The sequence below is a fragment of the Brachypodium distachyon genome, chromosome 2 (genome assembly GCF_000005505.3).
Source record: "Brachypodium distachyon strain Bd21 chromosome 2, Brachypodium_distachyon_v3.0, whole genome shotgun sequence".
NCBI classification, from domain to species: Eukaryota; Viridiplantae; Streptophyta; class Magnoliopsida; order Poales; family Poaceae; genus Brachypodium; species Brachypodium distachyon.
The window spans coordinates 41,463,858-41,476,754 of record NC_016132.3 but is presented as its reverse complement, the minus strand read 5'-3'; the positions used below and the strand labels follow the sequence as shown (position 1 = coordinate 41,476,754).

Below are 12,897 nucleotides of genomic sequence, written 5' to 3'. Positions count from 1 at the left end.
CCACCATGCGTGCTGCATTGCACTACTAGTAACCATGCATTCCGTTCTCTGATTGGGAACTGACACGCATCGATCCTGTTTTTCTATCAGGCGGCCAATATGTTTGACCTGCTTAATCTCGCCTTCTCTCGTCGCATACTTGCCTGATTTATTTTTGATAAATGGCAGCTTGTCATTCTGTAATACTCCCAATTGATTGTAGCACAGTACTCTACTCCACTTTAGTGTTTTGTTTTCTCTCGGAATAGACTGTGGCACTCTGTTGACGTAGCAAGTACTCCGTCAGCTTAATAAAGGCGTCCAATCAAAGATGTTTGCAGCCATCAATCCATCATCAAGTTGAAGGTGCCCCTTGATTACGATCAGGATCGGCCATCAAGGCACAGCGACCTCGCCACCTGTGATGCATAGAGGGTCCAGCCTGTGATGGATTTGGATGTGGCCGTGGTGTGGCCGACTAAAACTGGAAACTCACGTACAAGAACAAGAACTCTTGACTCCTCAAGTCTTGCAGGCAAAGAGTGGTTCGCCCGTTGCATGCTCTCGGATGAAAACAAAAAAAAAATATTCTTCGAACATCAACTAGTTTTTGAAATTATTATTTTTTAGAAGCAACAGTTACATTTACAGAGTATGCACATATCCTACCAGGCCGGACTCAAGATTTGGACGTGACCAGGGATAAATTTTAATGCAAAAAATCATATTATTAATTTGTATCCAAATGCGTCATGTATACTTTGATATGAATGTATATCCAGTGCTTGAAGACGCACAAAGACATAGTCCCTCCCACCGGTATTACTTTTCTCAAATTCTATATGTAAAAAGCGTCTAGATGCATGTAATATTTTGACAAGTAATTCCGGCCGGAGTGAGTGTATGGTTTGCTGAGTTTAGAAGTAGATGGGCAAACCGTACTGACTCTACACGTCATCTAGAGTCAACGGTAAAATAACACGTGCACTGGCTTTTGTTTAAACTGACCCTAAATGATTTGTTAGCATTAAATGCGGTGTTGTGAAATAGTTAAAACGTCGACTCTTAGTTGACTCTTCGCCCATTCTTTCCTTAAGAGCCTGAAGAGTCAGTTCTCCTCTCTCTCATATTTCTCTTTTCTCCACACAAACAAATTTTAAACAAGAGTCGGTTAAAAGTCAGTCATTGCAAATGCCCTAATAATTTCAAAAGATACTAGTGCTAGCCCTTGTAAATCTTTGACTTCTGCCATACCCTATTTTTTTTTTGATTTACCGGTGGGATTACCGAGCTAGTTGAGCCATGACCAGGGCTATTGCCCAGGTAGCACAGGTGCAGATCCGCCCCTGCTACCAAGGGTTTGATTCCTGGTTGGCTCGGCGGATCCATGACAAGATTTATGTGGGTGCAATACCTTAACATTATCTGAAATTCTGTAATTTTCTTGTAACTGTTACATACGGAGTAGTAGATATGAGGGTGTTCTATTATTATTTTTTGGGTTCATCTGACCCCCGCCTTTGCTTCCACGTGGATCCCCCAGTGGTTGACTAGAGATACAAGTATTCAAACCATCCAAGTAATTTCTCTCAATTTGCGGAAAAAAGACTAATCTCTCAAAAATATTCTTTTCCATGACAAAGTACCAAAACATTGTGCTTCCAATATACTTGTCGTAGGAAAATATATTAGCTACTCTTTTTTAGGGGCGTCAATCACCTGAATTCAATGACTAATCGAAACATTCTTCGTGATTTTCAATGACTAATCCAATTATTCTTCGGCTTGTTAGACCGCTGAAATTCTAGAACATGTATAGTACTACTATTCCGGAGTCCCGAAGGACGGAGTAAGAGCCTGTACTCGCAGCAGAACAGGAGGCGCAGCCGCCATGGCAGGCAGCCATAGATTGATAGCAGCCTAGAATTAACTCCAACGCGTCGACCTACCAACTAACAACATTGTCCTGTAAAATCAGGACCAAGGAGAGATTACTAGTTTACTACCGCTTTCATTTACAACCATCACATCACAAAACAGAAGAACAGAGAAGAGTTCAGAAGAGTTACCGCGTGAAAGTGAAGGAGAAGGAGTCGATTCCTTGGGCCGTCCCCGTCATCCAGTAGGGGCACTAAGACATGTACCCAAATGAATCGAAATGCAGCCATCAACAACGACAGCGAAACAATTAAAGAAAAGAAAATTGAAGCGTAGAAAATCTTGGCAGCGGTGACGCTCTCCCGCGTCTACGCGGATCCTTCGTCTCCGTTCCAAGCCCCGTGCGTGCCGCCGCACCCGACGACCGGTCAGCCCACATACAGCCGGTCTTCCGCACCGGTCCGTCGTTTCCTCTCCCTCTGCAACTTGGACTTGTGCTCCCACGCCGCCCCAGCCGACCTGCTGCTGCTGCTACTATATATGCGCTCACCCCAAGAGCCATCAACAACAAAACAACTTCACCCCCGGCCGGATCACCGGTATCTCACTGCACATTCGCAGCACAGCACACCCTCTCCGCTTTACGGGGCACAGCAGCAGCTCCATCCACGATCTTCGGTAAGAATCTGAATAAAGCTTGTAATCCTCTTTGATGATCCACCAACTACCAAACCGATTTTTTAGGCTGATGAAACAGCCCGAGCTTATCATCTAATCTTATGGGTGTACGATTTGCAGAGCAACTTGACAATCTTCTGGACCAGTCACGTCCACAAAAGGGCAGGCGCCGTATTGAGATGTCGCTGAGGCCGCTCAACACAGAGCGCAGCTTCCTCCTCTCCCCGAAGACAAAGAGCAGCCCCAAGGATGCCTGCGCCGCGCCGCTGAGGTCGCCGTCGCCGAGGGTCGTCGCCCCGCCGCCCAAGAGGAGGATGGCGCGCGGCCCCGGCGGGCTCGAGAGGTCGCTCAGCTTCAAGAACTGGGAGGCGGAGGAGGGCCATGATCAGCCGGAGCCGGAGGCGGCGGCGGCGAGCCGCTGCATCAACGGCGCGCGCCCGGAGAGCCTCGTGCTCCAGAGCCCCAAGACCAGGGAGCAGCAGCAGGCCGACGCCGTCGTGGGGGCGTCCCCCGCGCGGAAGTCGCCGGTGGAGGAAGTCATGGAGTACATCTCCCCGAGGTCCCGGAGCGAGCTCGACGAGGCGGCCACCAAGGTCCAGAAGCTCTTCAAGGGCCACCGCACCCGGAGGACCATGGCCGACTGCGCCATTGTCGTCGAGGAGCTCTGGTAATTAAGCACTCAGACATCTCTACCTGCGCATGTTGAAATTTTTGATTGATACCATACATGTTCTTAATTAACGGGTTTGGACGAATTTTCAGGTGGAAGGCCTATGACTCCGCGTCTCTGAGCATCAAATCCATCTCCTTCTTCGACGAGGCAAAGCAGGAGACGGCAGCTTCCCGGTGGTCCAGGGCCGGGAAGAGGATTGCCAAGGTCGGCAAGGGGCTGTCAAAGGACGAGAAGGCCCAGAAGCTAGCACTGCAGCACTGGCTCGAAGCTGTAAGCTTCTTCTTTTTTCTTCTGAAAGTTCAGTCATGCCTTCTTTTTTTCTGTTGGCAAAATATCAACTTCTTGTACTGATCGATGTGCTCAATCTTTAGATTGACCCACGCCATCGCTACGGGCACAACCTGCACCTGTACTACGACATCTGGTCGGCAAGTTCGAGCACAGAGCCATTCTTCTACTGGTAATTATGCAGTGATATTTGAAACAGTTGATCCTTCCTTCTGACATGTTTGAGTGCAATTAGAGGGAGGCTTTCTCTTGCTGATCCTGACCCAGAGTTCATTGTCTTGTGTTTTCAGGCTGGATATCGGTGCCGGGAAAGACGAGCATCACCCTAAGTGTCCGAGAAACAAGCTCTACTCACAGTTGATCATGTACCTCGGACCAGTACGTTCCCTCAACATCCTTTTTTTCTCTCAAGAAACCAGAGTTACACCTTTTTTCTCCAAAATTTTGGAGACTTACTGATCTAAATGTTATTTCGATCACAGAATCAGAGAGCGGATTACGAGGTTATCGTGGAGGAAGGAAAGCTGATGTACAGCAGAAGTGGACTTTTTGTGAACACCACTGAGGATTCCAAATGGATATTTGTGCTGAGCACCACTAGATCATTGTACATCGGACAGGTACTTGGGATGCGCTACCCCCTTGTTTTTTTTTAATTATGCAATTGTGTGTGCATGATACATGGCATAATTCCATGCGATGATGAGTCAGTCCTGAGTGTAGTTCATCTCTTGTGAGCAGAAAAAGAAGGGTGAGTTCCAGCACTCAAGTTTCCTAGCTGGTGCAGCGACAACTGCTGCGGGTCGATTGGTTGCCAAAGATGGTGTTCTAAAGGTAATTTTGGAACAAACAAACACATCTATATCTAATCATCTGGATCTATTCTGCATCCATCTTATCATGTTTCAAGTTCTAACTATACCGAAATCAATATCCTTTTCAGGCAATATGGCCATACAGCGGTCACTACCTCCCGACAGAAGAGAACTTCAGAGAGTTCATCAGTTTCTTGGAGGAGAACAGTGTTGATTTAGCCAACGTCAAGGTACATTTTAGCACCAAAACCATATTTATTGTCATACAACCATCAAATTTTCCAGGAATGTCGACTGATAAGCATTGGCAATTCATTTTCAGAGGTGTTCGGTTGACGACGATGAGTACCCGTCATTCAAGAAGACCTCAGACGAGCCTACTGAAATGGACCACGGTGAGAAGCCTGCCGAAGTGGAAATTAACGAGAGCCTGAACAGCTCGCAGGTGGAGCTACCTGAGGTAGACATTGTCAAGGAGGGGGTTGCTGAAGACAGCATGGACACCGAGGCAACAGAGGCAAAGATGGCCAGCCTCCCGTCATTCAAATGGGCGACTGCTGCCGGCGCGCGCATTGGCTGTGTCCGGGACTACCCGGCTGATCTCCAGAGCATGGCTCTTGAGCATGTGAACCTTTCACCGAGAGTGGTGCCCTCTCCGAGCGCGAACAGGCTGCCGATTCCGTCCCCTCGCCCGAGCCCAAAGATCAGGCTGTCACCCAGGCTGCACTACATGGGTCTCCCTACCCCCACTGGTCGCCGACTCCCAATCCCGAGCCCGGAGATCAGGAGGTCGCCAAAGAAGCAGTTCATGGGGTTTCAGACACCGGCCGTGGCTCTCACTCTCCCCAAGCACAAGGGCAAGTAATTGGTCATGCCGCGGTACAGCACTGCTGTTATGAGCTATGACAGCATTTTTAGATAGTTATAGCTAGACCAGAGATAACAATTTTGTTCTTCTACTTTGTTCTTTGATCGTGTGCAGTGTGCCACCATTTTTTAGTATGTTCATCTTCTTCTTTGACCTGAGGTGCGTGCATCAGTGGCACAGTGTATACTACAGGCTGTATAGTCTGGACTCACAACCCTGCAAATAAAGCATGGAATTTTGCAGATTCTTTTGAATAAAAAAGACTGTTCTGTCCATCATGTTGAAAGCTATGTTGATCTTCTTGTGTTTTATATGCACGGTACGACTAAAGAACTTGGATTTGGCAATGACGGTTTGTGACAGCACAATGAAGTACACATGACTTCAGGTTCGTAAATAGATACTTTCTCTGTTCCATAAAGATTGGCACGGTTTTGAACGTCTTTATGGAACGGAGGGAGTAAAGCCAACGAGGCAGGAGAAACTTGCAAAAAGAAAAGGCGAATCCGATCCCCTCAAAAGGGAAATGCAGATCGCAGTTGGTCAGCTCAACCCCATAACCTGGAAACCTCGCGTCCGGAAAGGGGAAAGAAGAGGAGAGAAAAAATGGGCGCCTGCGTGCGGCCTAGTTGCGAGTTCCTTACGATTCCTTTTATGGCGTTTTGCTTTGGGCTGTTGAATGGAATGGAACGCACTGCAGTGGCAACTGGCAGGATGGCGAGCTACAGCTTGACTTGAGCGTCAGCTGCTTGTCCTAGTTGTATTTTGACCAATTGACTTTGGAGCATGGCACATGTGAGAGTCAAATTTGATCTGCCTGCGCCCTCATTCCATGTCTTTTTGTGTGATCGATGTTGCGGCGTTGAACAAATGTCGGGGCTTCTGAAATTCTTCTCACTGAAAAGAATGGCCAAAAGATGAAAAGAGCTCTCAGGTACTATCTCAAACTTGTCTATTCATGCAGGAAATCCAAGTTCGGGATACTCTCCAAGTACGCGTCAAGTTCGGAAATTTATAGGAGTAAAACATAAAACGTCGTCTTCACGATGGTGTACCTCTGGCCTTCGAAAGTCTAATTGTCGCCTACTGACTTGAACCAGTACATTTCTTGCCAGCTGGAAATTTGTGCGAACAGGTCGATAGCTAAGCATATGTGAGCTTACGTGTGTGCTGATTTTAAAACAATCTTCATATTGATGCTCGTTTTTTTGAAGCCCGAACGAAATAATACTAAATCACGTTTGACCACTGGGTCGTGTAAACGACGTAAATGTGAATGCTTACCTAGTTGACGCGAGCAGCTCCCGTTGGCCAAGACTGGCTTGAGCTACACCTTGAGAAGCACGAGTTGTATTGTTGGACGAATTATCTGTCCTGTCATCAGATCTTATCATCTGGACGTGTCTACGTAACAGAGATTGCCTAATGCACACGCGCCACTGCCATCAAACAGCGAGATTCTGAAAGAACAAAGAAGCCCAGGCCAAAGCATTCCATTAGCATTCTTTTATGGCATATTATGTAGAGGTGCAAATAGACTGCTAGATGAACTTAATTGCGTTCAGTGATCATCTTACTTGCTTTGGTCTTAATTGACATTTTGGGTAACAGAGCATGTCAGATAAAAACTGTTACCGCAAAGAGCATGGCAGATTAAAACTGTTACCACAATATAGATAAATTGCACAAATTGTGCCAGTGGTACAAAAGTACAAGCTCCAGAGTGGAGATCATATCATCAGAATGCAACTGGAGGCCTTATTCTATGGATGCCGACCCTACTGTTACACAGTAAAAATACAAATCCTCAACCCCAATATTATCCCAACACTCAGCAACCGATTACCGATATGACTTCAACATTTGCCTTTGCGCATGTAGTAGGTGTGATTATCCTAACAAGCAAACAAAATCCTACATGGCACGGGATCATAGTTGACAGTACAAGAAACACATTAGACGAAAAGGAGAACACTGAGGGTATGACCCCCTAAGAGGTAGCTCGTGCTGCTTGCAAGTCCTGTGGTGCATCAGCAGGCTGGAAGTAGTCTTGCAATGCAAGAATCTCAATTGATTTATTCTTTAAGCTCTTGATGGCGTCCATGGTAGCCCGTGCCCCATCCACAGTTGTGATTATCGGGACCTTGTAGGCCAGGGCCAGCCTGCGCAATTGGAGGCCGTCTCTCGAGTCAAGGTCATCACCTGAGCTGGTTATCACCATGACCTGTATCTGACCGTTCTTAAGCATATCTCTGGCGTTCGGCCGTCCCTCATGTATTTTCAGAACTGGATCCACTGGGATGCCCTCCAGCTGAAGTACTTTGGCCGTTCCAGACGTAGAAACTATGTTGAAACCAAGCTCACGGAACCCACGTCCAATTTCAGCAAGGTGGCGCTTTGTCAGGTCATTCAGGCTAATAAACACAGTGCCACTTAAAGGGAGCTTCTGTCCAGCAGCAATCTGAGCCTTTGCAAATGCACCAGAAAACTCATAGTCAATGCCCATAACCTCCCCGGTGCTGCGCATCTCTGGTCCTAGGAGAATGTCACAGCCTTGGAATTTCTCAAATGGAAGAACAGCCTCCTTGACAGAAACATGCTTAGGAATCACCTCTTTGGTAAACCTAAGCTCTGGCAAGGTCACTCCAGACATGATCAGAGATGCATATTTTGCCAAGGGATGGCCAATTGCTTTTGAGACAAAAGGAACTGTGCGTGAGGCTCGAGGATTTGCCTCAAGCAGGAACACCTCACCAGTAGGAGTGATAGCATACTGACAGTTCATGAGCCCACAGACATTGAGACGCTTTGCTAGCTTTGTGGTCCATGAACGGATAATATCTAAACACTGTGTTGAAACCGTTCTAGTGGGAAGGGAACAGGCTGAATCACCAGAATGTATACCAGCCTGCTCAATATGCTCCATAATTCCACCAATCACAACATTCCCAACTGAGTCTGCCAATGCATCAATATCAATTTCAATTGCATCATTTAGATATTTATCAACCAGGACAGGCCGTTCGGGATCTACTTGCACTGCAGTTGCAAGGTACTTGATTAATTTTTCATCATTGTACACAATCTCCATTGCTCGTCCACCAAGAACATACGAGGGCCGGACCACAACAGGGTAACCTACTTCTGAGGCAATAGACAATGCATCAGACTCACTTCTTGCAATCCCTCCTTTAGGTTGTTCAATCCCAAGCTCTTCAAGAATTGCATTAAATCTTTTCCTGTCCTCAGCAGCATCAATAGAATCTGGTGATGTTCCCCATATCTTCACAAATCCTGTGCCTGAAGCAGACCGCAGCTTCGTCTCTTCTAGATGGCGTTGTATCGGAAGAGCAAGCTTCAGAGGAGTTTGCCCCCCATACTGCACAATTATACCATCTGGGCGCTCCAAATCAATCACATTTGTTACATCCTCAACTGTCAATGGTTCAAAGTACAAACGGTCACTAGTATCATAGTCAGTTGAAACTGTCTCGGGATTGGAGTTCATCATTATTGTCTCGTATCCAGCCTGAAAAAAAGATTTGCAGCCATATAAGATGGCTTATAACCGAACATAATCATCTACTAAATTTGTGATGTGACCTTGCTGATTTGAAGATATTCATGGTCATTTATATGAATGTGAACAACACAACTAAAAGAAGACAATAAATAAGTTGGAAAAAATGAAGCAGAAATATACCTCTCGGAGTGCAAATGAAGCATGACAACAGCAGTAATCAAACTCAATACCCTGGCCTATCCTATTGGGTCCACCACCCAATATCAACACCTTCTTCCGACTGGTTGGAGCTGACTCACATTCATACTCATACGAAGAGTACATGTAGGGGGTGTTGGCTTCAAACTCAGCAGCACAGGTATCAACACGCTTGTATGTTGGAGTGACACCTAATGCAGAACGCCTCGCTCTAACATCACTTTCTGATGAAGATGTCGCAAATGCAATCTGCTTGTCACTAAAACCCCTCCTCTTCACTTGATAGAAGTCATCTTTTGAAAGCTGATCTAGGTTCCTTGAAATAAGGAACTGCTCGACATCCACTAGCTCCTTGAGCTCTGTGAGGAACCATTTATCAATGAAGCTAATTTCATGGATATCTTCAACCCTCATGCCTTTCTTGAAAGCGGCATAAATAGCATGGATACGTTCTGGATTAGGTACACGTAAGCTATATTTTATCTTTTCCCAGTCCCAGTCAAGTTCCTTGACAGGTGCACAACCCCATCCAGCAAAGCCAGTCTCCAATGAACGAACAGCTTTCTGGAACGACTCCTGGAAGGTCCTTCCTAGTGCCATTGATTCACCAACAGACTTCATCTGTGTAGTCAATATTGGCTCAGAACCAGGGAATTTCTCGAATGCAAATCGTGGTATCTGCGTAGTAAATATAATAGATTAGCTGAGCTGAATTAACAACAGTACAAGTACAACTTCTGGTTAGTGAAAAACATGAACATGCAGCATCAATGTAAGTAATTGCTAGATCATACAGTATTATGCTTTTAGTAGAAATATACTCCAGCATGCTAATGTCTTTCTTTTTGACAATCCAACATGCGGATGTTAATTGAATTGCAGCAAGGACAACATGAGATAATATTTGAGAAAGGAGCCATGAGATATAGCGCAATTTAGAAATATAGACTAGACAATCTCCTTGATCTCAGATTTTCCTTTACAGATTGAATATCTGATGGGACAAGCAATTAGGAAGCAGCAATTCAATAATCAGAATAGTCAATATGCAGAGGCGCCCAGGATAAGTGCATAAAATAGGAACTCATCTGATCGTGATGTTGTGGGTTCTGAACTAATATCTGAACAAGATGAGAATGAAGCAACACGGAGTAAACCGTGAAAAAAAAAGGTTTTCAAAGTGGACAAGTCATGCCAAGAAAACAGTGATTTGTTTTAGTCAATAAAGAAACACTGTTGGATGTCTGACAGGTATCTGCCAGGGCATATACCACAATCCCTTTAACCTATCAGCATATTTTGAAAACAGATATAGTATACAAGGCAGGGATAAGCAATTTAACTTATTGTGTTAAATTATATTGATAGTATACTTGCTAAATCAATCATTAGCAGTTGATAGGTGATAATTATGAGTACACAGGCAGAGCATATACAGAGCAAGTTCATCGGCATCATAGTTGCAATTTGCAGCATGCTTCATCTACACAACTCAAAGTCAAAGTAAGCTGCATGCTGCTATGTGACCAAATACTACTGCCCCAAGGAAGTTGAAAACAGATAAACAAAAAAATACCTTTGTGACAACATAGTCAATGGAGGGCTCAAAGCTAGCAGGGGTCTTCTTAGTGATATCATTTGGAATCTGGTCCAAAGTATAGCCTACTGAGAGTTTTGCCGCCATCTTGGCTATCGGAAATCCTGTCGCCTTTGATGCAAGAGCAGATGACCTCGACACCCTGGGGTTCATCTCAATCACCATGACCTCCCCGTCTGCAGGGTTCACTGCAAACTGCACATTGGAACCCCCACACTCCACACCGATCTCCCGGATGATGGCCACAGAGTGGTCCCTCAGCCTCTGATACTCTTTATCAGTGAGCGTCTGGGCAGGCGCCACTGTGATTGAATCCCCTGTGTGCACGCCCATGGGGTCGATGTTCTCAATTGAACAGATGATGACCACATTGTCGGCCATGTCACGCATCACCTCCAGCTCATACTCCTTCCACCCAAGCAAGGACTTCTCCACAAGCACCTGCTGCGTGTGCGAAGCCGCCAGACCAGACCGGCAAATGTCCTCAAACTCCGCCCTGTTATAGGCGATACCTCCCCCAGTGCCACCAAGGGTGAAAGCCGGGCGGACAATCAGAGGGAACTCACCAATGTCCTTGGCGATGGAAAGACACTCCTCTAGCGTGGTGCCGATGCCGGAAGGCGGCGTCTTGAGCCCGATGCGGTCCATGGCCTGCTTGAACAGCTGCCGGTCCTCCGCGGCGCGGATGGCAGGGAGGGAGGCGCCGATAAGGCGCACGCCAAGCCGGTCCAGCGCACCTGATTCGGCGAGCGAGACAGCGAGGTTGAGAGCGGTCTGTCCGCCCATGGTGGGGAGGAGCGCATCGGGTCGCTCTTGAGCGATGATGCCCTCGACGAGCGGTGGCGTCATGGGGCCGATGTAGGTGCGGTGGGCGAGGTCGGGATCGGTCATGATGGTGGCCGGGTTGGAGTTGACGAGCACCACCTCGTACCCCTCCTCGACGAGCGCCTTGCATGCCTGCGTGCCGGAGTAGTCGAACTCGCAAGCCTGGCCGATGACGATAGGCCCGGCGCCGAGAATCATTATCTTCTTGACGCCGGCGAGCTTGCCACCCTTCGTCGGCTCCGCGGCGAAGTGGCGGACAGTGACGGAGGGGTCCTGGGCGGCGCCGTTGGAGGAGGCGCGGGCGGAGAGGCCTCGGCGGGAGGAGCCGTGGTGGTGGCGGCGCGGAAAGGGCAGGAGGGAGCGGGAGAGCACTGTCTGGCGGTGGGCATGGGACGGGCATGGACGGAGCTGGGAGTGGGAGGAGAGGGAGGTCGCCATGGCGGTGGCGGCGGAGCGTGAGAAGGTTTGGGGGGTGAAGAGCGGCGGCGGCGCGCGGTGTGGAATGGGGAGAGATGGGGGAGGTAGGGTTTTTTGTAGCAGCGATTAAGGGCCGCCGTGTTACTGTGAGGGTTTAACCCTCCGAATTTTCTATGCCCAGAGGCTCAGTTTAGGCTCCAGAGCGCTGCGAGTTCGCGGCCTTTTTTCCCCTCTTGCTCCGATGCCTGCCAGAAAACTAGTTCGACATCCGATTCCCTTTTTTTCACGGTTCATATGCTTATCGTGTTCGGGTTTCGATCATTCCATACGCCACGATTAGTGGGAGAAGCAGTTTGTGCGAATTTGTGGAAGGAATTCCCCCCGAAATAGTCGGTGGGACATAATGTGTGGGCGATTTTTGTTAACGAGCAACAATCAGCCCACGCCATTGGCATCACCAGCACTGGACCCCGTGAGAGCGCACGCCATAAAGCTCGAGATAGAGGCCGGAGGGCAGTGAGATCTGAGATGAGATGACCCCTGGTGGCCTGGTCCTTCTTAGCCAATGGATAAGCCAAGCACGATGTCAAACCTGTCACCGCTGCTTTACATGTAGGTAATCAGGCAACTTGACCACAACTTGTCTGTCACACTCGTGTTATTGAGAAGGGATTCGATACGATATTTTCTATGGAAGAAAACTTATAGGAGTACTTCAATAGTTTGTCATGTATCTCTCTCGCAGAGAAAACAGGCACCTTTTGCACCCTGGGTGGACACTCGTATGTTTGCAACTTATTCGTTTCTGACTCAGATTTGATATTTCAGAAAGAACGGGACGTGCGTTACGAATGATCAGCTACCGCGCACTCTAGTGTCCACACAAAAGTATGCCGCGATTGTATGATACTCCCTCCGATTTTAATTCTTGTCGTGGAAAACCATGAAATTAACTAAAATCACTCAAGCAATGTTTTCGTTGTGTCTATCAGAACCATTGTGTTGTAGTGCTTTTGCTTGGCTTTTTGTGGTGAAGTCGGAATTGTCGGTCAGAGGGATTGTTGTCAATAAAGATGACACTATGGCCGGCGTGTTGAGTGCTCCTTGAGGAAGGTGGCGACGCTGCCTCGTGAAAGGCAGTCCAATGGGTCTTCAAAT

The 12,897-nt window shown here is 47.4% G+C and overlaps 2 protein-coding genes across 2 annotated transcripts; one reads left to right on the top strand and one right to left on the bottom strand.

Moving 5' to 3' along the window:
• Positions 1 to 2,376: 2,376 nt before the first annotated feature.
• LOC100839398 (IQ domain-containing protein IQM1) lies at positions 2,377 to 5,457 on the top strand. The gene is made up of 9 exons (XM_014897971.2): positions 2,377 to 2,535; positions 2,656 to 3,202; positions 3,298 to 3,478; positions 3,580 to 3,668; positions 3,787 to 3,874; positions 3,979 to 4,116; positions 4,238 to 4,330; positions 4,440 to 4,541; positions 4,634 to 5,457. Exons 2-9 carry the CDS (start codon positions 2,715 to 2,717, stop codon positions 5,174 to 5,176), a joined length of 1,722 nt encoding a protein of 573 aa, XP_014753457.1. The 5' UTR covers positions 2,377 to 2,535; positions 2,656 to 2,714; the 3' UTR covers positions 5,177 to 5,457.
• Positions 5,458 to 6,827: 1,370 nt separating this feature from the next.
• LOC100839092 (carbamoyl-phosphate synthase large chain, chloroplastic) lies at positions 6,828 to 11,997 on the bottom strand. Its single transcript, XM_003569181.4, has 3 exons — positions 10,477 to 11,997; positions 8,883 to 9,578; positions 6,828 to 8,708 (listed from the first exon to the last, which is right to left on the bottom strand). Exons 1-3 carry the CDS (start codon positions 11,758 to 11,760, stop codon positions 7,170 to 7,172), a joined length of 3,519 nt encoding a protein of 1,172 aa, XP_003569229.1. The 5' UTR covers positions 11,761 to 11,997; the 3' UTR covers positions 6,828 to 7,169.
• Between the last annotated feature and the right edge of the window lie 900 nt (positions 11,998 to 12,897).